This window comes from Aquarana catesbeiana, linkage group LG02 (genome assembly GCF_042186555.1).
Source record: "Aquarana catesbeiana isolate 2022-GZ linkage group LG02, ASM4218655v1, whole genome shotgun sequence".
Lineage (NCBI taxonomy): Eukaryota > Metazoa > Chordata > Amphibia > Anura > Ranidae > Aquarana > Aquarana catesbeiana.
In genome coordinates this window covers 68876773-68900055 of record NC_133325.1, presented here as the reverse complement: position 1 = coordinate 68900055, position 23283 = coordinate 68876773, and the positions used below count along the sequence as shown (strand labels likewise).

At 47.1% G+C, this 23283-nt stretch overlaps 1 protein-coding gene across 1 annotated transcript in view; it reads right to left on the bottom strand.

Annotated features, from left to right (window-relative positions):
• Positions 1-23011, bottom strand: part of LOC141126536 (zona pellucida sperm-binding protein 4-like) — a 62450-nt gene extending 39439 nt beyond the window's left edge. Inside the window, exons 1-3 of the mRNA XM_073612469.1 lie at positions 22852-23011; positions 20826-20947; positions 7940-8036 (exon numbers count right to left, since the gene is read on the bottom strand). Of these exons, the coding sequence (XP_073468570.1) occupies positions 7940-8036; positions 20826-20947; positions 22852-23011 (379 nt within the window). The remainder of the gene's footprint in view (positions 1-7939; positions 8037-20825; positions 20948-22851) is intronic.
• Between the last annotated feature and the right edge of the window lie 272 nt (positions 23012-23283).

Here is a 23283-nt window from a genome sequence, read left to right as displayed (position 1 = left end):
ATTTTTATGTTGGTGGGTCGGTTTAGAGACAGGGGGGAGGGAGGGGGATATTTGAGGGAAGGAGATATTTTGCAGTGGGAATAATTTGCTTGGGGAGGGAGGGTTCTTAGGAGGGAGAGGGAGATTTTTTTTCCCCCTTTAAAAGAAATGTTTTTTTTTTGTAAATTATACTTACCTAGGTGGATGGGGCATCGAGCCAATGCTGCATCTGTCCCCAGCTGCTTCTAAAAACCAACAGAGCGCTCAAAGACCGCTGTTCACTCAGTTCTCAGCCTTCAGTGAGAAAAGAGTGGTCACTGTCAGTCCCTGGCTCTACCCCCCTGCTTGCTTTCCCCAAGTTCACTGGAATGCCAGACCTTGGAGGGGGCAGGTGCAACTGGCTCAGGGTCTCTGCGGCTCACCAAGAGGCTGAGCGAGCTGCTGGTCCAGGCATCTGGGTGAATCATGACTTTAAAGTGGATCTTTCCACAGCCTGGACCTGCTGAGCAATGTCAGCTGACTATAGCTGTCAGCTAAAAATGGGTCACAAGAGTGCAGAACTAACTGCACTCCTCCCCAGGAGAAGTACAACTATGCTGTCCCTTCAGAGCACATGTACCGGTGACATCACCGGCTGTTTTCCATGTCAATATCTCCAAAACACCACAAGTTTAGAAGATATTCACTATACCTACAGATAAGCGTTATTATAGGCTTACTTGTAGGTACAAGTTCAAAAGCTGGGTTTGCTACAGTTTAAGACTGAATAAAAGCCAACCATATTGACCAGGTGCAAAGGGCACCATCCTGTGGTAGGCAGTGCACAATATTTATTTTTTCATCTCTTAAAACATTTCATTACATTTCTTAGGACACTTTTTTTTTTAAGGTTTAAATAAATCACCAAATTTACTGCCCACCACAATATTTTGCCCCTTGCACCTGCTCAAAAACACATCTCCACCTGTATCTGCACATCCAGTGGTGACCTGCAGGTAGGGATACATTTTTGCCCTTGGATAAAATCTCTCTGCATCCAGGGTTTAGAAATTTGTCCCCAACAGCAGGTAACCACTGTGACCCATGGTTTGTTAGTGTGTCGATCAGGCTCAATCACTGTGGGGAGTAATGTAGATACCGAATGTGCTACAGGAGTGCAGGCAAGGGATGAAGCTTATCCCAGCTCTTGTGGTCACTGAAGAGAAAAAAAAAAAAAAAAAAAAAAAAAAAAAACGGAGTTACTTACCGGTAACATCCTTTTCCAGGAATCTTTCAGGACAGCACCATAGAGAGACACCAGCTCCTCCCCTCTTAGGAAACACCGCCTTCCAATTCAATATTTAAATCTCATCCTCCCAACGGCCCCTCAGTTCTTCACGAGTTCCTCCGGCCAGCTGGGGAGACACAAGAATACGTCATACAAATCTTTATCTCACCTGACGTTCTCATGCGATGAGTTCTCATAGATAATCAAAAACCTGGGTGGGTACTAGTGCTGTCCTGAAAGATTCCTGGAAAAGGATGTTACCGGTAAGTAACTCCGTTTTTCCCCATTCATCTTTCAGGACAGCACCATAGAGAGGATAAGCGAGCACCTTACCTTAGGGAGGGACTACTGCCTGCAGCACCTTACGCCCAAAGGCTTGGTCTTTGGCTGACAGCAGGTCCAATCTGTAATGCTTCACAAACGTGGAAAAACTGGACCACGTTGCTGCTCTACAGATCTGCTCCGGAGAAGCACCAGCCCACTCTGCTTGAGAAGTTGCCACTGCCCTGGTGGAATGTGCTTTAATACCCTCCGGGGGCTCCAAACCCCCGATTACATAGGCCTGGCTAATGGCCAACCTTAACCATCTGGCTATTGATCGTCTAGAGGCTTTGAACCCTTTCCTAGCCCCTGAAAACAATACAAAAAAAAGAATCGGATTTCCTAAACTGTTTTGTACCAAGTACTGAAGGACGCACCTTCTAACGTCCAGTTTGTGAAAAATATGCTCCTGTTCCCTCACAGGATTCGAACAGAAGGTAGGTAAAATAATTTCCTGGTCCCTATGAAAACTAGAGGCCACTTTTGGTAAAAAGGCCGGATCCGTTTTAAAAATCAAACGGTCCGGAAAAACCTGAAAAAAAGGCGCCCTAATAGAAAGGGCTTCGAGTTCACTTACTCTCCTTGCTGTGGTGATCGCCACCAAAAACAGTTTTGAGGGTGATCAACTTCAAGGTACAGGATTCCAATCCTTTGTCCGCTCCTGCCTGCAGAAACTCTAATACTGCTACAGAACTTCGTACATCGAAGGAGCTTTCTGTGCACCAACTGTTAAAGCGTTTCCACACCTTTAGGTAAATGGCTTGCGTCTCTCTTTTCCTGCAATTTAGGAGAGTTGTCACTAGCCGATCCGAGAAACCTTTGCCCTTTAGCAATTCTTCCTCAGTAGCCACGCTGCGAGGTTCCATCGCTCCACCTGAGGGCAACAGATTGGACCCTGAGAGAGAAGATCCTCCCGGATAGGCAGAATCCAGGGAGGCTCCACTGTCAGACTCTTCAAGAGGGAGAACCACGGCCTCCTTGGCCAGTGTGGTGCGATCAGAATGAGGGTTGTGTCTTCTGACCGAAATTTTCTCAGAACTGCTGGAATCATTACGGGAGGGGGGAAGGCATAACACTTTGAGAAACGCCAGCTCTGAGCTAGTGCATCCACCCCGGCTGCTCCGTCCCATCTGTTTAGGGAAAAGAACAGACGAGCTTTCGTATTCGCCTTTGAGGCGAAGAGATCCACGGAGGGGACCCCCCACTTCCGAGTAATCATCTCGAAGATGTCCTGGTTCAAGACCCAGTCGCCTTCCTTCAGCATTTTTCTGCTCAGAAAATCTGCTACGTGGTTCTGCTCCCCCTTCAGATGTATTGCAGAGAGAGAGAGAGAATGCTCCCTTCGGCCCACCTGAGGATGGATTCTGCCAGACCCCACAAGGATCTGCTCCTGGTTCCCCCTTGCCTGTTGATGTAGGCCACAGCTGATGAGTTGTCCGAACGGACCCTCACATGCTGCCCCAGGAGTTCTCTCTGAAAAGCTCTGAGAGCCAACTCTATTGCTCTCAGTTCCCTCCAGTTCGAGGACTTCTTTGCGTCTTCTTTTTCCCAGGTGCCTTGCATCATCTGGGAATCTAGGTGTGCTCCCCACCCTGTGCCGCTCGCATCGGTCGTAACCGTTCTGGACACTGGAAGAACCCACTCCAGGCCCTGTGAGAGATTGGACCCTTTCCTCCACCACCAGAGGGACCTTTTGACCTGACTTGGCACAGATATAAGGGAGTCCAGAGATGCTGGACTGTGGTCCCAGACACTCAGAATAAACAGCTGTAGGGGGCGAAAGTGCAGCCCTGCCCACTGAACTGCCGGAAGCGTGGAAGTCAGTAAGCCCAGTGCTGACATTGCTTTCCTTACTGAGATCTGACTGCTGCCCTGGAGCAGTAATATTGCTCTGTCCACCTTCTGGATTTTTTCTGCTGGAAGGAACACTTTTTGTTTTGTCGAATCCAGTACATAGCCCAGGAAGGTGACCTTTTGGGCCGGAACCAAACTGGATTTTTCCAGGTTCAAGAGCCATCCCAGGTTTTCTAAGCTGTCTCTTGCTACCTGAAGATCCTGGTACAACTGCTCCGGGGAAGGAGCAAACAGGAGTAGGTCGTCCAGGTACGCGACTACAGAGATGCCTCTGAGCCGCAAGAAAGCCAGGACCTCCACCATCACTTTGGTGAAGATGCAGGGGGAAGAGGATAGTCCAAAGGGGAGTGCTTTGAACTGTAGATGAAACGTTCCTTCCCCAGTTTTCACCGCCAGTCTGAGAAACCTCTGGTAACTTTCTGCGACTGGAATGTGCAGATAAGCGTCCTTTAAGTCTATTGACGCCATGAAGCAATTTGGGGGAAGAAGCGCTTTCACCGAATAGACAGAATCCATCCGGAATTTCCTGTAGGTAATTGAGACATTCAGAGGCTTCAGATTCATGATAAGCCTGAATTTTCCCGAAGGCTTGCGGACCACAAAAATGTGGGAGTAAAAGCCTCTGCCTATCTCCTCTACAGGAACCCTCACTATCACCTCTTGTTCCTCTAACTCCTGTAGGGAGGATAGAAGAGCTGACGCTTTCTCTGCACACTTTGGCAGCTCGGTGACCAGAAGTCTGTGCTGAGGAGGTTCTGAGAACTCTAGCTGGTAACCTCTTCTTATAATCCCTAACACAAACTGGTTGGAGGTGATCATCTCCCATTGTGGGAGGAAGGCCCCCAATCTTCCTCCCACCGTGGTTACCCCGTCATTGGGTCTTCTTGGGCTGTTCAGGAGGGCGAAAAATCGCCCCTCCCCGCCCCTTGCCCCCAAGCTTTTTTCTGCCGCTCTCCTTTTGGGGTTTCAAACTTTCTCTGAGGGCGAAACTTTCTTTTAGCCTGCTCCCCAAACTTCTTTTTAATGGGAAAGGCCTTTTTCTTATCGGCCGTCCGGTCTAAAACGGTCTCTAAACCTGGGCCAAACAAGAGATCTCCTGTGAGGGGAATTCCACAGAGTTTAACTTTAGACGCGCTGTCTCCTTGCCACGTCTTAAGCCATAGGGCCCTTCGAGCCGAATTAGTGAGGGCTGAAGACCTTGCGGACATGCGCACTGATTCGGCGGAAGCGTCCGCAATATACGCTACACCCTTAAGTAGCATGGGAAAGGAAGCCAAAATAGTCTCTTTTGGCGTTCCTGCCTCAATATGCGCCTTTATCTGCGTAAGCCAATATTCCATATTGCGGGCCACTACTGTGACCGCCATGGCAGGCTTAAGGTTTCCCTGTGACGAATCCCAGGACTTCTTTAAGAGAGAGTCCATCCTTCTGTCCATGGGGTCTGCAAGAACCCCCATGTCCTCGAAGGCCAGATCTGTTTGCCTGGAAACCTGAGAAAAAGCAGCATCCAGCCTAGGGGTCTTATTCCAGACTAGAGACTCCCCTTCTGAAAAAGGAAACCTTCGCTTCAAAGCCCTTGAAAAGAAAGGTTTTCTCTCAGGATCTTTCCATTCATTCTTTATGGCCTCAACCAATACATCATGGACTGGGAAATCCTTCCTTTTTTGTTCCCCAAGACCTTTGTACATTTGGTCATGGAGCGATAACACCTTCTTTTCTTCCTGAATTCCCAAAGTGGTGTGAATAGCTCCCAAGAGCTCCTCCACTTCGTCCAGGGAAAGCTTATAGCGAGAGGTTTTTGTGGATTCCCCATCCACCTCCTCCACATCCGATTCCCTTTGAGAATCTGAAGCGGTGCTATCTGGCTCCTCCTCAATTTCCACTCTGGAGCCCCCTGGTCTCTCTCCACTAACAGAGGGAGTATCCACTGGGCTAGGTGTAACACTCTGCTGCACTGGTAAAGGACTGCTTTGGGCTTGCGGCAACTGGAAGCTAGAAAAGAGTGCCTTAAAGGACTGAAAGGTGCTAGAAAGCTCTTTGACGGATGCAGCAAGATCTGTACCCTGTTCTGCTGCCTGTTCCCTGACTAATCCATCAATGCACTCCTTGCAAAGTGCCTTGGTCCAGGATTCCCCCATACTAACTCTACAAGAGGGGCATTTTTTCTTTGAACCATGAGGCGACTTGCTTTTCTCTGTGGCTTTCTGAAAAAGAAAGAGAGAGTCGCCATAAATGCCCAATCCCACCAGTGCTTTTACAGGAGGACCACCAGGAGTGCCCCCCCCAGGACCAACCACCACCAGGGTCCCAGACACACTCCCCTTCCCCCCGACCACCAGTGAGGGGAGAACACCCGTGAAGTTATCGGGATTTAGGTAAGGGAACACCACCCCAGGGTTCCACTTACCTTAGCATGGCTGGTGCTACTGTCTCCTGGAGCAGTTCTAGAGACCTCTGTCTCAGACATGTCCGCTGAGGATGGTGGTCGATCGTTTCCCCCGACAGCTGACTCTACAGCAAAGCAAGAGGGTCGCACCAGCCGAACGCTCGGTCCGTTTTCTTTCCCCGCGTCCGGAACCGGAAGACGCGGAATCGTCGGAAGTGCCCGCCCTCGCCGGAACTGACGTCACCCGTCATCCGACCCGGCCATAGAGCTTCAAACGCTGGCTGCTTGAACAAGCAGGAGAGACTCAGGCACTTCCCACAGCGCCCCCCTGGGCAGAAGAAACACGGACCTCCTCAGCTGTCTCTTTCCCCAAGAGAGGCTGAGGCGCGCCAATTCAGTTTTAAAAACAGGTAAGTATGGCTTCCCCAGCCTTTACCTAACTGAACAAACAATAGTAGAGGGAAAGAGCTAGAGAGACCCGACTCCCCCTCTTCCTCACACAAAATCTTTGGCTTCAGTCTCCCTGACTGATCCGCCACGGTTCCCAAGCAGTGTCTCCCCACCGGAGGAAACACCTGAACTGAGGGGCCGTTGGGAGGATGAGATTTAAATATTGAATTGGAAGGCGGTGTTTCCTAAGAGGGGAGGAGCCGGTGTCTCTCTATGGTGCTGTCCTGAAAGATGAATGGGGAAAATCCCTGGTGCCACACATCCACGGAGTCCTATGGTAATGTAGTAGTGATGGGAGAGACCTCAGCCTGGGTTCTCGCCAGGCCACACCCCAACGTGTTTTGCTTTGTCCCCTGGAGCTTAAACATGGGGACCACTGGATGTGCAGACACAGGTTATCAGCAGTGGCCTTTTCAAAAAAAAAAAAAAAAAAAAAAAAAAAAAAAAAAAAAAAAAAAAAAAGGGCCACTGCTGATAACCTGTGTCTGCACATCCAGTGGTCCCCATGTTTAAGCTCCAGGGGACAAAGCAAAACACGTTGGGGTGTGGCCTGGCGAGAACCCAGGCTGAGGTCTCTCCCATCACTACTACATTACCATAGGACTCAGTGGATGTGTGGCACCAGGGATTTTTTTTTTTTTTTTGAAAACACACCACCACACGAGGAGATGGTGCAAAGACCAACTAAATATTATCTGTAATAGTTAAAAACAATATTTATAGAGGGGGGAGGCAAGTCAATTCAAGTACACTAGTGACAGCACTACCGCACCACAACTGCGTGCATTGCATTCTATTCAGTTGACTGGGGATAATTTTTGCTGCGCTGCATTGCAAAGTCTCATGGCCCCACTCTGTCACGTGTTTTTACCGTACCTCCCCTAACATTAAAGTGTAAATGATGCCTTTAAGTTTGCAAAACCTGAACAACCCCCCCAGGAAAAAAGATTGATCTATGGCCCTGTGCCTCCCTACTGTCATTTGTAAACAGTTGGCAGTGGACATCCTGCAGACAGATCTGAGAGAGGAAGTCATCAACTACTCATGTGATCCACAAGGGCAGTGCGTCATTTATTTTGTAAAGCACCACAACACACTAACAAAGCACCCACACTGCATGGTACGTGGCACATTACAGCCAAAAAAAGTTCATGTCCCATTTTTGCTCATGTTTTGAAGCTTTGGTAGCATATTAAAATGCACACACTAATGCACCATAGCAGAGATGGCATGGTCAGAACTATTGTGATCTTTGAATGCCAATTCATACCTGTGTTAAACTACTCATCTGTAATAAGTAAGCAAGTAACCCGAATGAAAGCCTTGCATCAGATATTCTATTTTCAGCTATATAGTCTTGTGGGACCTTTCCGGAGTAAACTTTTGAGGCTGCCGCCATCTCCCACTTATTTTGCAAAAGCTAGTTGCTGGACATGCTGAATTGCTTGCTATAATACACTAACCAAGAATGAATGACTTCCAATTAGCTTACCCGATGTGCACACTTTCAAAGATCAAAATATAAGGCAAGTGGGGTGAAAGTAACAACCAGGCAACTGCCCTGACTCTTACCGGTGAACTGGTACTGGATCAAAACTTACCTTTCTAAAAAAAATTAGATTTCTACAACAATTTCCTAGAACAGTGAACATTAATGGGTTAATTGACATCGGCTTACTCACATGACTCCATAGAACACTTGAGCTCTTTCCTTAAAATTACCATCTTCCCACCATCTTGTTTTGTTGGAAAGCCGAGAGTCATTACAAAGTCTCTGTCCTAAGGAGGAGAAGTTAATAACCAGAAGTACTTTGCATGCAAAGCTAACATTTAGATTACTAAATTGGCCATTGAAAAAAAAGTTACCATCTACTCATATTACATACTGTTAATAATGGAGAAGAGGGAAGAAGGAAGAGCAAAGGCATTTTTCAATTTTGTGTTATGTCTGAGATGTAGCCAGCTGAGCTGCAATATTTTAGGTTTCATCAGGTTCTCCTTAAACCTGGTGGTTTATTACTCCTGCCTGCTGTTGGAAGGGTGTTCTAACAATAGTGTGAGAGGGTCAGACACAGGGGTTATTCATTTTTACTGGATCCTAACCAATCCCTGTGAGGCTCACTCAGGTGTGGCTGGGGAGAAAATTTAAATAAATGTGGGAGGAGCTGATTAGAGCATCTCCCCCTCGGGGCTTCCCCCGGGGATTAGAGCATCTCCCCCTCGGGGCTTCCCCTTCGGATTAGAGCATCTCCCCCTCGGGGCTTCCCCCGGGGATTAGAGCATCTCCCCCTCGGGGCTTCCCCCGGGGATTAGAGCATCTCCCCCTCGGGGCTTCCCCCGGGGATTAGAGCATCTCCCCCTCGGGGCTTCCCCCGGGGATTAGAGCATCTCCCCCTCGGGGCTTCCCCCGGGGATTAGAGCATCTCCCCCTCGGGGCTTCCCCCGGGGATTAGAGCATCTCCCCCTCGGGGCTTCCCCCGGGGATTAGAGCATCTCCCCCTCGGGGCTTCCCCCGGGGATTAGAGCATCTCCCCCTCGGGGCTTCCCCCGGGGATTAGAGCATCTCCCCCTCGGGGCTTCCCCTGGGGAGGAGGCAAGTGGCGTTTCACAGAAGCTACTACTAGGCATCAGCAGGTGCCATGTGCTGGGGGCTTGAGGAAAAACTACCCATTGACGCTGGGCTGGAGAGGGAAAACTTCACTGAAGAGTGTTGCAGGGGAACATGGCACAACATTGCAAATGGGGACCTTGCGCCTATAGCGCTCGGTATTTAACTACTCCCCTGCCTGGCTAATTCGGACACTTTCCTCAGGTGTATAAAATCAGCATTTTTGCTAGAAAATCAAGTTAAACTCCCAAAATATTATAATATACACATGCACTTGATTAGGTACACCTTGCTAGTACTGGGTTGGACCCCTTTTTGCCTTCAGAACTGCCTTAATCCTTTGTGACATAGATTCAACAAGGTGTTGGAAACATTCCTCCGAGATTTTGGTGCATATCGACAGGATTGCATTATGCAGTTGCTGCAGATTTGTCAGCTGCACATCCATGTAAAGCTCCCATTCCACCACATCCCAAAGGTGCTCTATTGTGTGGAGATTTGGTGACTGGAGGCCATTGGAGTACAGTGACCTTATGTTCAAGAAACCAGTTTGAGAGGATTTGAACTTTGTGACATGGTGCATTATCCGGTTGGAAGGAGCCATCAGAAGACGGGTACATTGTAGTCATAAAAAGATGGACATGGTCAGCAACAAATACTCAGCTAGGCTGTGCCATTTAAACGACACTCATTTGGCACCAAAGTGGTCCAAAGTGTGCCAAGAAAATATCCCCCACACCATTACATCACCAGCCTGAAATATTGATATAAGGCAGGATAGATCCATGCTTTAAGGTTTACGTCAAATTTTGACCCTACCATCTGAATGTCACAGTTGAAATCATGACTCAGACCAGGCAACGTTTTTCCAATCTTTTATTGTCCAATTTTGGTGAGCGTGTGCAAATTGTAGCCCCAGTTTCCTGTTCTTAGCCGACAGGACTGGCACAGATTTTGGTCTTCTGCTGCTGTAGCCCATCTGCTTCAAGGTTTCAATGTGTTGTGCATTCAGAGATAGTATTCTGCATACTTTGGTTGTAACAAGTGTTTATTGGCATTAATGTTGCCTTTCTATCATCTCAAACGAGTCTGCCCATTCACCTCTGAGATCAACAAGGTATATTCATCCACACAACTAGCACTCACTGAATATTTTCTCTTTTTTGGACTATTCTCTGTAGAATAGGATGGACATTCATACTTTTTTTATGAACTTTATTACCATCACAAAGGATAAACATTGACTGATGGAATGCTTCACTGGCCGGTAAGCAAAGAACCGAAACCAGAATTTACAAACTCCTGGCACCCCCTTCCGCCAGCTGTAGAAGTGGCTGTATAGCCCATCTAATCATGTCCACATGAAAGAGCATTGTCTGCTGCAAAGTTTGATACTGGGATGATGCCTGTAGCTGCAGGCATCATCCTGGTACAACCGCTTAAAGTGGTTGTAAACCCTTATGCCGCGTACACACAAGCGGACTTTACGGCAGACTTTGCCCGGCGGACGGGATTTCGTCGGACAATTCGATCGTGTGTGGGCTCCAGTGGACTTTGTTTTCTCAAAAGCTGGACGGACTTAGATTTGAAACAGGTTTTAAATCTATCCGTCGAACTCAAGTTCGGTCAAAAAGTCCGCTCGTCTGTATGCTAGTTCGACGGACAAAAAGCCACGATAGGGCAGCTATTGGCTACTGGCTATGAACTTCCTTGTTTTAGTCCGGTCGTATGTCATCACGTACGAATTCGACGGACTTTGGTGGATTGTGTGTAGGCAAGTCCGTTCAATCGGAAAGTCCGTCATAAAGTCCGTCGAAAAGTCCACCGGGCAAAGTCTGCCGTAAAGTCCGCTCGTGTGTACGCGGCATTATTCATGACATTTGAAGAGAGCACATATCTGTAATGTTTGCGTTTTTTCTCTCCAAAGCTCCGAGTGCCATTTCTCTCTGGTACTTGGTTCCCCTGTTATCAGCATGAGTCATTTCTGACAAGTTTTTCCCGACACTTGATAAAATTTGTAAAGAGAAGGGATGTATCACCTCTCCAGGAGGATCGGCCAAAGGTAAAGCTCTTCACCAGTTAAGAAGCCACAGGTGCTGGCAATGCATATAGCAAATAGATAAAAAGTGGTTCTGGACAGCTGCACTCCGAATATGCCTTTTATGCAAAAACTACAAACAAAAATACATGCCACAGCAGAACAAACAGCACTACATATAGGGTGAAACGCATTAGCTCTTTTGCGCTACTGTGGCATATATTTTTGTTTGTAGTTTTTGAATAAAAGGCATATTCGGAGTGTGGCTGTCCAGAACCACTTTTTATCTATTTGATAAAATTTGTGTCGGGGAGGGAGATGGGCACACAATACAACTGCGGTGGCGGCCCGTGCACTATGGGCACTGTCCCCCCTTCCATGCACCCGGCCCCTTTCAGGACACCGGACGCATGGATTCCTATGGAGGGGGTGGCATTATTTGAAGCACGTGATTAGAGCCAGAGGCTTTAATAGGCTTCAAAATAGGGTGGGCTCGGGGCGCAGAGAGTGCACCCTGATCCCACCCAATTATGTGACAACAAAAAATTTTTGCTATTTTTACAACCTTCCTCCCCGCCAGTCAGGAGGTCAGTCTTAGGAAGAGCAGCGAGGAGACTCGTGCTGGAGCCGCCGCGCTGAGAGGATCTCCAGCTGACAGTGCTGTGGTAAGTCCCATCGGCTCAGTCAGTCGCGGAGGGTGCCAGAGCCGCAATCCATGCGCGGGGGGAGGGGGTGCCTGAGCCATGATCCACATGGGGCTGGGTGCCGGAGCCGCGAACCCCCACGAGTTTGGTGGGCACAGTGGCTGCATATGATGTGGGGGGGGGGGGGGGTGTTTCAGTATTTTTCAGTTTGCTCCCCCCAAAAAATTTTGAGAACCAGTCGCCACTGCAGCTCTGCATGTTCCTTCATTCGTCTGCCTATGGTGGAGGGATGTGTCCCTTTCTCCAATCAGTTATCAGTGTCTTAGAGCTGTAACTGCAGTTCTCCACCTCCTCTGTACTCACAGATGCATAAGGATTTTATTACAAATCTGCACTTTTGAATGGTTGTAGGAAAAAAAAAAAAAAAAAAAAAAAAAAACGTATCTAGGAGGATTGGTTTAATCTTTGTATCTGAGGCTGTTCACTTCACTGGGTATATGTGAGGGTTTACAACCACTTTAAACTCCCGGACATCATGAGATGCCCACCAAGGGGAAAGTGGTTAAGTACTCATTGGAGGGTAAGATGCCATAAAGTGCTATTATTGCTCTCAAAGGGCAAGATGTACTTGTATGTTCCCTCCCTGTTTGTATATTTGAGATCACTACATTTTTTCAGAAAGTGGTCTTCAGTTTTTCCATTTGCATTGGGTATCCTGCACCCTAAACTCCTCCCTTGCATTTTGGGTTGAAACCTACAATAAAGCGTAAAAAGACCTAGACTGGAGCTTGAGTTTGTTGGTGTGCTAGTGGGACTGGAAACAGGGTGGGCAGACTCTGAACGAGTAAAGGGGACCTAGTGAATTTCCATGCAACTCCTTCATGGTTAAATCGCCAAATCGTGCAGTCCTCACTAGAGTGCATGGCATTAGTCAGAAGTTGCTGTAAAGAGGCTACAGGAAATCCATTGAATTTTAATGCAGCAAAAGAAAAAAAAAAAAAAAAAAAAAGAAGTTGATGGTTTTTGTACAGACAGTAACAGCCTTTTCTAGTAGCTCATTGGAGGGCGCATCACTGAATATTCTTAACATGTAGATATACTGCCATTTGCTGGAGATTTGGACACCATGCATAACAAATGAAGCAAGCTCCCTAGTGGTTATAACCCTATGCATGCTTAGGAATTCACTCCTAACAAGCAGTGAACAAGAGACTGGAATCTCTCAAAAATAGAAAGGCATTAGGCCAACATAAAGGCCAGTCAAGTAGAGGAGAGGGTGTTGTGTTCTGCAACTAACTACCTGAGAAAAGGACTGCAAAACCCCCCCCCCCAAAAAAAAAAAAAAAAAATCCAATTACTCCAGGGTTCAGGAACACAACAGTTCTGGTTGCAATAGTTACATTCTCATCAATGCCATCCTTTGGTACCTCGTCTCCTCCTCAAAATCTCAAAATGTCCTCAGTCTTGTTGAATCATGCTTAGTTAGCAAATGTGTCATGAACCTACTCTGAGCAAGAGCTCTGGTGGAACTGTGCACATATACCTGGGTAGATGTAGTTAATAATGATACTGCCAGATGAACGTTATAGCAAAGTTCAGTTGCACTGACCCCTGAAGATGATCAGGATTTTGTGTCTGTCTTGATGTTGAAGACCTGATGACAAGAGCAGCAGATCCTCCAGCTGTAGTCCAACCAACTGAAAACCCTAGTTAGACTTACCGGTAACGGTATTTCTACGAGTCTTTCAGGACAGCACCTGGAGAGAGCGCAGCTCCACCCACTTTCCCAGGAAACACTGCAGTCAGTTTCTTTAAAGACCGGACACTTCCACCATGGCCTCAGTTGTTCATAGAGTACCTCCAGCCATGCTGAAATTAGATAAGCAGAACACAGCAATAACACATCTTACAACCTCAAAACTTAGGGCGGGTCATCGGCGCTGTCCTGAAAGACTCGTAGAAATACCGTTACCGGTAAGTCTAACTAGGGTTTTCTCCCTTCGTCTTTCAGGACAGCACCTGGAGATGATAAAAGAGTACTTACTCTAGGGTGGGACCACCGCCTGCAGGACCTTCCTGCCAAACGACTGTTCCGCTGCTGATAGCAAGTCCAACCTGTAGTGGCGGGTGAAGGTGGAGAAACTTGTCCACGTGGCCGCTTTACAGATCCGACCCGGGGAAGCCCCTGCCCTCTCTGCCCAGGACGTTGCTACTGCCCTTGTTGAATGGGCTACTACCCCCTTAGGGGGCTCTGCTCCTGAAGCTTTATAAGCTTCGCTGATGGCCATTCTGAGCCATCTACCTATGGTGCTTTTGGATGCTCTATACCCCTTCCGTGGACCAGAGAAGAGAACAAAGAGCGAATCTGATCTTCTAAAATCTTTCGTTATCTCTATATAATGTAATAAACACCTTCTCACGTCCAGGGAATGGAAAGACCTCTCCTTAGCACTGGACGGGTTAGGACAAAAGGTAGGGAGAATTATCTCTTGTTCCCTATGAAATGCTGATGCCACCTTTGGCAAGAAACCCGGGTCAGTTTTTAGCACTACCCGGTCTGGAAAAATATAACAAAAGGGTTCTCTTATGGAAAGAGCTTGTAACTCGCTTACTCTCCTAGCTGAAGTTACTGCTACTAACAGGACTATTTTTAACGACCATAGCCTGATTGACGCTTCCTCTGGAGGTTCAAAAGGTCCTTTGATTAGACCCCGCAGAACCACAGACAGGTCCCATCTAGGAAAAAACTTAAAAGGTATTGGCCTAGCTCTGGCCAATGCCTTGAAAAACCTAATAAGCGGCTCCCTTGATAACTGCCTCTCAAGAAAAACCGATAATGCAGCTACCTGCACTTTTAGGGTGCTAGCTGCCAACCCCATCTCCATTCCCTCATGGAGAAACTCTAGCACTGGAGCGATTTCCTGTGGCGAAAGTATCCTAATCGCACACCAGCTATTAAATCGTTTCCACGTTTTGAAGTAGATGGCCCTGGTAACCTCCTTACGACTGTTCAGCAGGGTAGAGACCAGTTTATCTGAAAGGCCCTTATTTTTTAACATCTGCTCCTCAGTAACCAACCTGTCAACCTGAGATGCTGGGTATTTGGGTGATGAAGGGGGCCCTGCGTTAGGAGGTCCTTCCGAAGCGGAAGCTCCCAATAAGGTTCCACCGCCATCCCCTGTATTGTTGCGAACCAAGCCCGTTTGGGCCAGAAAGGAGCCACCAGAATCATAGTCGTGTTCTCTTTCTGTAGCTTTCTTAAGACCAAGGGGATCATCTGAAAGGGGGGAAAGGCGTAGCACAACTGGAATTTCCATGGCTGCGCTAATGCATCCAATCCCTCTGCCTGATCCTACCTGTTCAGTGAGAAGAAGGCCTCTACTTTTGCATTCTTTTGGGATGCGAAAAGATCTATTTGGGGCATTCCCCATCTTTCTGTTAGTTGTTGGAAAGTCTCTACATTCAGACTCCATTCTGCTTCCAGTACTCTTTCTCTGCTCAGAAAGTCTGCCATAAGGTTTAAATCTCCCTTCAGATGTATCGCTGTTATGGAGTTTAGCCTGTCTTCTGCCCAGGCTAGAATCTGGAGTGCCAAGGATAGCAGAGCCCTGCTCCTTGTTCCTCCCTGCCTTGATATATAGGCCACCGCTGTGGCATTGTCCGATAGGACCTGAACATGATGGCCCCGGACTGTTCTTTCGAAGGCCCATAGACCCAAGAGAATAGCCCTCAGCTCTCTCCAATTGGAGGACTTTCTGGCTTCCCAGTCTGTCCAACTCCCCTGAGCCATCTGCTCGTCCAGGTGGGCGCCCCAACCCCAGGAACTTGCGTCTGTTGTTAATCTTTTCTGCAAAGGAAAACTCCAGAGCAGACCCCTGTTCAGGTTTGAGTGATTTCTCCACCACCAAAGCTTCCTCTGAACCCGCGCAGGTATCCTTATTAATTTTTCTAGGGACTCTCCATAGGACCAACTCGTTAAAATTGTCTGCTGGAGCTCCCTTCCATGTAGACGTGCCCACTGCACCGCTGGAATAGTCGCAGTGAGTAGCCCTAAGACCGACATAGCTGCTCTTATGGAGATTGGCATATTTGTCTGCGTCTTCTTCACTGCCTCCTGAAGCTTCTCCTTCTTCCCTTCGGGGAGAAAAATTTTCTCCTGGATGGAATCTATTGTGTAACCCAAGAATAGTATGGTCTGAGATGGAATCAAGTTTGATTTCTCCTCGTTGATTATCCATCCTAGACCTACCAGGTGTCTCATTGTCTTTTCCAGATCTCTCACTAACAGGTCCCTTGTTTTGGCAAAAATTAGTAGATCGTCCAGATAGGGCAGGACTGATACCCCCTCTACTCTGAGTGGGGCCAAGGCCTCCGCCAGGACCTTTGTAAAAATCCTCGGAGAAGATGACAGCCCGAAAGGGAGAGCTCTGAACTGGAGATGAAGGGTAGATTCTCCCAGTTTTATCGCAAACCTTAGGTGTTTCTGAGATGTTGACGCTACTGGTACATGCAAGTATGCATCTCTCAGGTCTATGGAAGCCATAAAACAACCCGGGGTCAGGAGATTCTTCACTGAGAATATTGTGTCCATCCTGAACTTCTTGTACCTGATAGTCTTGTTTAGAATCTTCAGGTTCAGGATGAGCCTGAATTTTCCCGACGGTTTCTTCACAAGAAATATGTGTGAATAGCACCCCTGTTCTAATTCCCCAGGGGGTACGTTCACTATCACCTTTTGTAGCATCAAGTCCTTCAGGATAGCTGTCATTGCTAGTGATTTTTCTGAGTCTCGGGGAGCCTGTGTTATGTAAAAACGCACAGGAGGAGGTTGAGAAAATTCCAGCCTGTAACCCTCCAAGATGGTCTTTAGGATAAACTGGCTGCTTGTTATAGTCTTCCACTGTAAAAAGAAGGTCTGTAACCTTGCTCCCACAGTTGGGTGACCGTCACTGGTTTTTTGGGCTTGTGGTTGGGGTGCGAAAAAGTACTCCTGACTTACCCCTCCCTCTTTGAGACTTCCAAGGCCTTTTGTAGCCTGCCTCTTTGGTATCTGGGGTCTTTCGAAAAGCACGAAAATTTTTGTTGCCTTGCGGAAGTACCTTCTTCTTTATAGGGAAAGCCTTCTTTTTGTCAGCTGTTCTGTCAAGAATAGCTTCCAGCCCAGGGCCAAACACTAGATCACCTTCAAAGGGTAAACCGCATAATTTTGTCTTTGAAGCAGTATCCCCTGTCCATGTCTTGACCCATAACGCCCTGCGAGCTGAGTTTATCAGAGCTGTGGATCTGGCTGACATCCTGATTGACTCCGCTGAGGCATCTGCTATATACCCTACCGCTTTTGATAACACCGGTAGCGTATCAAGCAGATCCTTACGAGGCGTCCCTGCCTCAATGTGGATTTTCAGCTGCTCCAGCCAGTGTTCCAGATTTCTGGCTACCACAGTTGAGGCCATGGCAGGCTTCAAATTTGCTAAAGAAGAATCCCATGCCTTCCTTAATAGGGAGTCTGCCTTTTTGTCCATGGTATCTTTAAGGATACCCATGTCCTCAAAGGCCAGGTCAGTATTCCTAGATACCTGGGAAAAGGCTGCGTCTAGTCTTGGCTTTTTATTCCAAATATGCGAGCTATCCTCATCAAACGGAAACCTTCGCTTGAGGGATTTAGAAAAGAAGGGGGCTCTCTCTGGATCCTTCCACTCCCTCTTAATGGTCTCTGATAAGAATTTATGTACAGGAAAAACCCTATGTTTTTCCTCCCCGAGGCCTTGGAACATCTTATCGTGTAGGGATAGCTGAGCCTTATCCTCTGTGATGTTAAGGGTAGTATGAATTGTTCTTAGTAAATCATCTACCTCCTCAAGGGATAACTTGTACCTAGAAGAAGGAGAAGAAGCTTCATTTACTTCTTCTGCTTCCTCCTCCGAATTTAGTAAAATGTTACTTTCCTCCTCCTCTGAGTCGCTGCCCCCTCTGGATGCTGAAACAGAGGATAGAGAATGTGGCACCACACTGCTATGCGCCGTTGGACGCCTATCTAGGTAGGACCTGAAGGACTCAAAGGTGTCTGCCAGTTCCTTCCTGAAAGAGCTTAGCAATTCGCTTTGTTGAGCTGCAGGACTAGCAGGAGCTGTCTCCTCCTTAACTATGTCCGTAATGCAAGATTTGCATAATACTTTGGGCCAGGAATCCCTCAGTAACCCCTTACAAGAGGGACACTTCCTTTTAACAATAGGGGAGACATGCTTGGTCTTTTCTTTAGCCTTCTGCAATATCCCAAGGGAAAAAAAGACAATAGCTGAACCATATTTCACAAACAACAGCTTACATGCTGTATAAGGAACACAGAAAAAAACACCACCAAGGAAGTTAACCCCTTAACACCCATGATCTGTTCCACAGCCGGTGAATCACCCCACAGATCCACCTTAAAACATAATTAATCACTTATCCCTCCTTTAGTACTCAGGACCAAGTGATCTGCAGGCTCCCCACTTTTTTTTTTTTTTTTTTGGGGAAGGGATAATATATAAACATTATAAATGCCCATAGAGTAAAGACAGAGACCAGTATCCCTGCTTACCTGAGCCTGGCTGATTGTTGTGGCTCCTGCTCCTGCCACCGCCGTCTGATCGTCCTCCATTATTGACAGGACACACAGCGGCGTTTGTGCTCTTTTATTTGATTTTCCCGGGCCGCTCACCGCTGTGAGGGCCGGAAATGAAATCAGCCATGGAGACCGCCCCCCCCTCCTGCGTTCCAGCGGCCGGAACCGGAAGCCGCGTCGCGCCGCTCGAGGCCCCGCCCCCGGTCGGAAATGACGCGCTTGCCATCCGAACCCGGAAGGCGTGCGGCCCGTGGAATAGACGCCGCTCTACTCCACAGCCCTGCCACCGGTCTGTAGGAGCGGGACCCTCGCAGCCTGGCTCTCGCCGAGCATGAAGAGGAGGAGGCACCGGAGAATCCCCCACACGTCAGGGAGGATGCTGGGCTGTCTTGGAAAAGAAGAAAAACGATCCGGTATGCCCTAACTTTCACCACCTGGAGAAAGCGCAGCACACCCCTGGTTCCCTGCAGCGCTTCCACCATGGCGGAGGAAACACTACAACTGAGGCCATGGTGGAAGTGTCCGGTCTTTAAAGAAACTGACTGCAGTGTTTCCTGGGAAAGTGGGTGGAGCTGCGCTCTCTCCAGGTGCTGTCCTGAAAGACGAAGGGAGAAATGCAGCTTCTCACCAGCAGTGTGCCACTGGAATTCAGTCAGCCCATCTACTCTACATCTTAGTCCCTAGTATTTTATAATCTGCCATGCAACCAGACCTCTTAACTACCAAGTGAACATCAAATGCCTAACCTGGTTCTAGCCCACACTGGCCATTGCGCCCTGAGACAGAACTAGCTATAGAATCCCAGACCAGAAGGGACAGCATTAACTAAAATAGCAGGAGCTGCATATAAACTCTACTGCAATAAACAGCTTCATCTACAAATATAAAGGAAGGTGAACACACCACACACAAACCTAGCTATCTGGCACTGTGCATGTGAGATAATAGGACAGAGACTCCCCTATCACAGGGTTCAGATCAAGAAGTTATGGCCGATACAGTGAAACCATTAAAGCATAGGAATACTTGCCTAATAGTCTCTCCTTCTGGTCTGGGAAAAATACAGGAGCTGCTCCTGTGTGGAAGGTCATATGGCTCAGTTCTGTGGCTACAGTCCCATGTATACACAGTACTTAAATATAATCATTGTGAACTTAAAATTGTGACACACTGTCCATCGAGCAACAAGAATCCAAAACGAGGTTCCGTCGCTCTCCCTCCTCACGGTGGAGCGGTTGTCTCCCTCCACGCCGCTGCGGGTCTCCGAGTGCCTTAACCTGGGTTGTCCCCCCCCCCCCCCCAACTTATCACAGCTTGGGACCATGTAGTTGGATGGATCTCCTGTTTTGGATTCTTGTTGCTCAATGGACAGTCTGTCACAATTTTAAGTTCACCACAATTATATTCAAGTACTGTGTATCCATGGGACTGTTTTTATGAACTGCCTTTATTAAAGTCATTCAGTTTTTTACTTCTGGCCATTGCATTTTGACTTTGTGATATCCAGAGCGCTGGACTATTTTTTGTTTTTGCTTTTCATCTGTATCAGTTACAGTTGCTCTAGCTGCACTGGTTTCACCTCCCCCCCCCCCCTCGAGTTAACATATGCCAAATGTTATATTATATGTTACATATCACATGTTATGGTTTAGTTCCCCAGGTGTCCATTTATTGGCGCTGGGATTTTGTTGTTTTTAGGAATGATGTGCTGTTATTCCAGATACCAAATGTGAGTACTCCACTTACTTCTGAATAAACTTTTTACCAAGGATAATGCACTAGGCCATGCAGCTTTTTCTTTCCTTGTTTTAGGTCTTTAAACTTCCCCTAGCTGGCTAAGGCAGCGGGGTGTGCAGAATCCATTCATTAAGCACCTAACGGAAGTACACATTTTCACCTAGGCACTCCGCACAGCGCAGGAGTGTATTTTTGTTGAGGTTGTTTTTGTTGAGGTTGGACAGCAGGGCCTTCCAGTTGGAGGGATTCAACCCTCTACCCAAACTTGCGGTAGTTCTACTGGTTCAAGCTGATCACTGAAGAATGCCTGGTGGAGGTTAAAAAGGGTCTAGCTATCCTGGAGGCACTTTGGGCAATAACTTCTCCCTTAACAAAAAGTCTGGTGGATACCACAAAGAGGCTTCTGGCTATCCTGTGACATTGCGATTACAGACCTGAACTTCAGGCCCTAGTGACCTGAGTGCTGGTGTCCTTTGGGTGAGAGTGCCAGTGGTGATTCTGGCTGAGGCAGCCCTCACAATGCTTCAGATTATCTTTATTTGTTCTTGGTGCAAGGACTGTTCAGAGAAGAGTAGTGTAGTGTCTTTCTGGTCCTATGTAGTGTTCTCACAGCATCCCATACTGCCCTACACCCTCTCCAGATTCATTAAGGAATAAATGCAAAACAAAAACCATCCCCTAAACTGTTTATGGACTCTTGCCATGTACCTGGCTGTCTCTGCATTATTTTGGGAAAGAACCAGTTAAAAATTGGAGGCCCTTGGGCAGGGGGACGGGAGTAGCACTACACACCATTAAACCAAACCATCCCCCCCCCACATCTCCAGAATCATTTACATATGTCTGCGAGTAGGATGGCGAGTTCTTTTTTCTATTAAAACAGTATGAGAAAATGTAAAGTACCACCCTATACAACTTCTGTATTGATGGATCTTACAGTTTGAGTGACATAACAGCCTTTGTAAGCAGTTCCAACGATCACAGAGCCATCTGGTTTCTGGGTCACCCAAAGGCTGCAGGAAGCATCAGTTTGCAAGATGTCCATTTTTCCACTTTTACCTGAAAAATATTATATACTCTTGAGACCCACTATACAGAATCCAGTCATGAAAAGCTTGTTACAGAGTAGTTATTACATCCATCAATTTTCCTTTCGGCTACATTCACACTGAGGCGCTTTACAGGCGCTACAGCACTAAAAAAAGTGCCTGCATAGTGCCTGTAAAGAGTCTCTCCAGTTTGAAGGCCCGAGTGCTTTTACACTGGAGTCCTGCAAGCAGCATCTTTGCAGTGATGTAGAACAGTGTGTAAAACACCCCTGCCCATTGAAATCAATGGGGCAGCGTCGCCAAACCGACGCTACAGCGTCACTTTGCAGGCGATGTTAACCCTTTTTCAGCCACTAGCGGGGGTTAAAAGCACCCCGCTAATGGCCGAATAGCACCACTAAAAAGGACGGTAAAGCGCCGCTAAAACCCACTTTACCGCCAACGCCCGCCCCAGTGTGAAAGTAGCCTTACTCCAGCTCGTCCATGGTGGCACACATGGGTTGAGACCTCTTCCCTTCAAAGTTCATAGAAGCAGTAATTATACGAGGTTTTTAATCCGATAATAGTAGATTTCGCTTAGGCTGCATTCACACCTGGGCATTTTGAATTGTGGGCAGAATTGCCGTGATTCTGCCAGGAAGTCCAAGACGATCTGCTAAAAATTACAGAGCACACAGCGCAAATGTCAGATGCTATTCATTTTAAGGTCACCTAAAAAAAGCTTTAGTAAATAGACAGTCCAGTTCCTTAAAGTAGTACTTCACAAAAAAAAAAAAAAAAAAAAAAAAAAAAAAAAAAAAAAAAAAAAGGTGAAGACCTGTAAGGCCTCATGCACACACAAAAAGCTATCCATCTGTCTATATCCAGATACCTCTCACTCTAAATCTGCTGCTCGGTATTTAGCACAATGTCCTGTTTTGTTTGCTGGCCTTTGTGGTACACCAACAGATTTGGAGTGGAGAGGAATAGGACTTCTGTCAGCTTTTCATGGAGATTGGAGTCCTCTTTGGATAGCTTTTCACACATTTAGGGAAATAATATGTCAGGGGAGGGATACAGACAAAACCCAGAGAAGAATAAGAGGAATACTGTACAGGGGATCTCTTTGCTGGCCAGTAAGGCTGGTTGCTGAACAGTTTCTGGCATCTCTACTTTGGGAGTGACAGACCTGGAGCAAGCAGATTAATCAGAACTCCTGACACTTGTTACACATCAGTGCCTCCTATTACTGACGCCATTTGATGACAAACAAAAGCAAAGGAATTAGAGTTCAAACTGATTGTAAAGGCAGAAGGTTTTTGACCTAAAGCATTCTCTGCACTCAAATATAGCGCAAGGCCAAGACTACATTCACATCATGATTATGCATCCAGCAGTGAACACAGGTAATAGCTACAGCCACCAGTAATCTGTGCACCTAGCCACAGCAAAAATCAAATGCCTGTGCCATTTGCGCCTGCCCTAATCGCCAGTGTGAATGTAGCCTTAAAAGACCGCAGTATACAGAGGAGCCTTGGCATAGGCACATATATTTGCAAAAGTGTGCAACTAAGCCATCGGTTTCAAACATAAGTTGTTAGGGCCAATTTAGCGATTTTACAGCCTAGCTGGTAAGTGTCCCGGGAAATGTTTGTCTGTTTGTATTGTGCGTTGCCCTCCCATGTGCATTTTACTGCAAAGGCGAGTTATAAATTGGGGTGGTTGGTTGCCATCTTTTTGTATAACAACAACCAGGGCATTCGCAACACTTCTACATTCAATTGAATGAATGGGTTGCACAAAGTCCGCCGACAGTGACATATCAGATAATTTTTCAGGGGGGGGGGGGGGGGGTCCGCAATTTTCTCTTTGAAAGGAATATCCAACAACTATGAAATATACTACACAGCAGTTTTGTTATTAAATGAAACTTACTAAGAACCTTCAGTTTGGCGTCGAGCTTTATGTGTCTTGGAATGACAACTTGCATATTCTCCATTCCACACTGCACATTCAGGTCCTCATCTTGTACAGCCAAAGTAATAAAAACCCCAGTGATTGCATAGTACGCACTGACTAGGACCCTCAGCGACATGGCTCCCTTTATTCTAACACCTCACTTTATGCTAGAGGATATCCTACCTGGACTCTTATATTAGGAGTGTGTTGAGTACAGGACACCTGAGCAGGATTGCAGTTAACTCTTCCATAGACTGCACAGACAGGCTATTCAGAAACAGACCAAGGTTGTCCTAGCCAGACTTCAGGAAACCCTCAGGAACCATATTACATTACATGTACAGCTTTCTTTTAAAGGAATATTCAATCATCTGACAAGGTTGGTGGTATGTGACCATTACCTGTGCT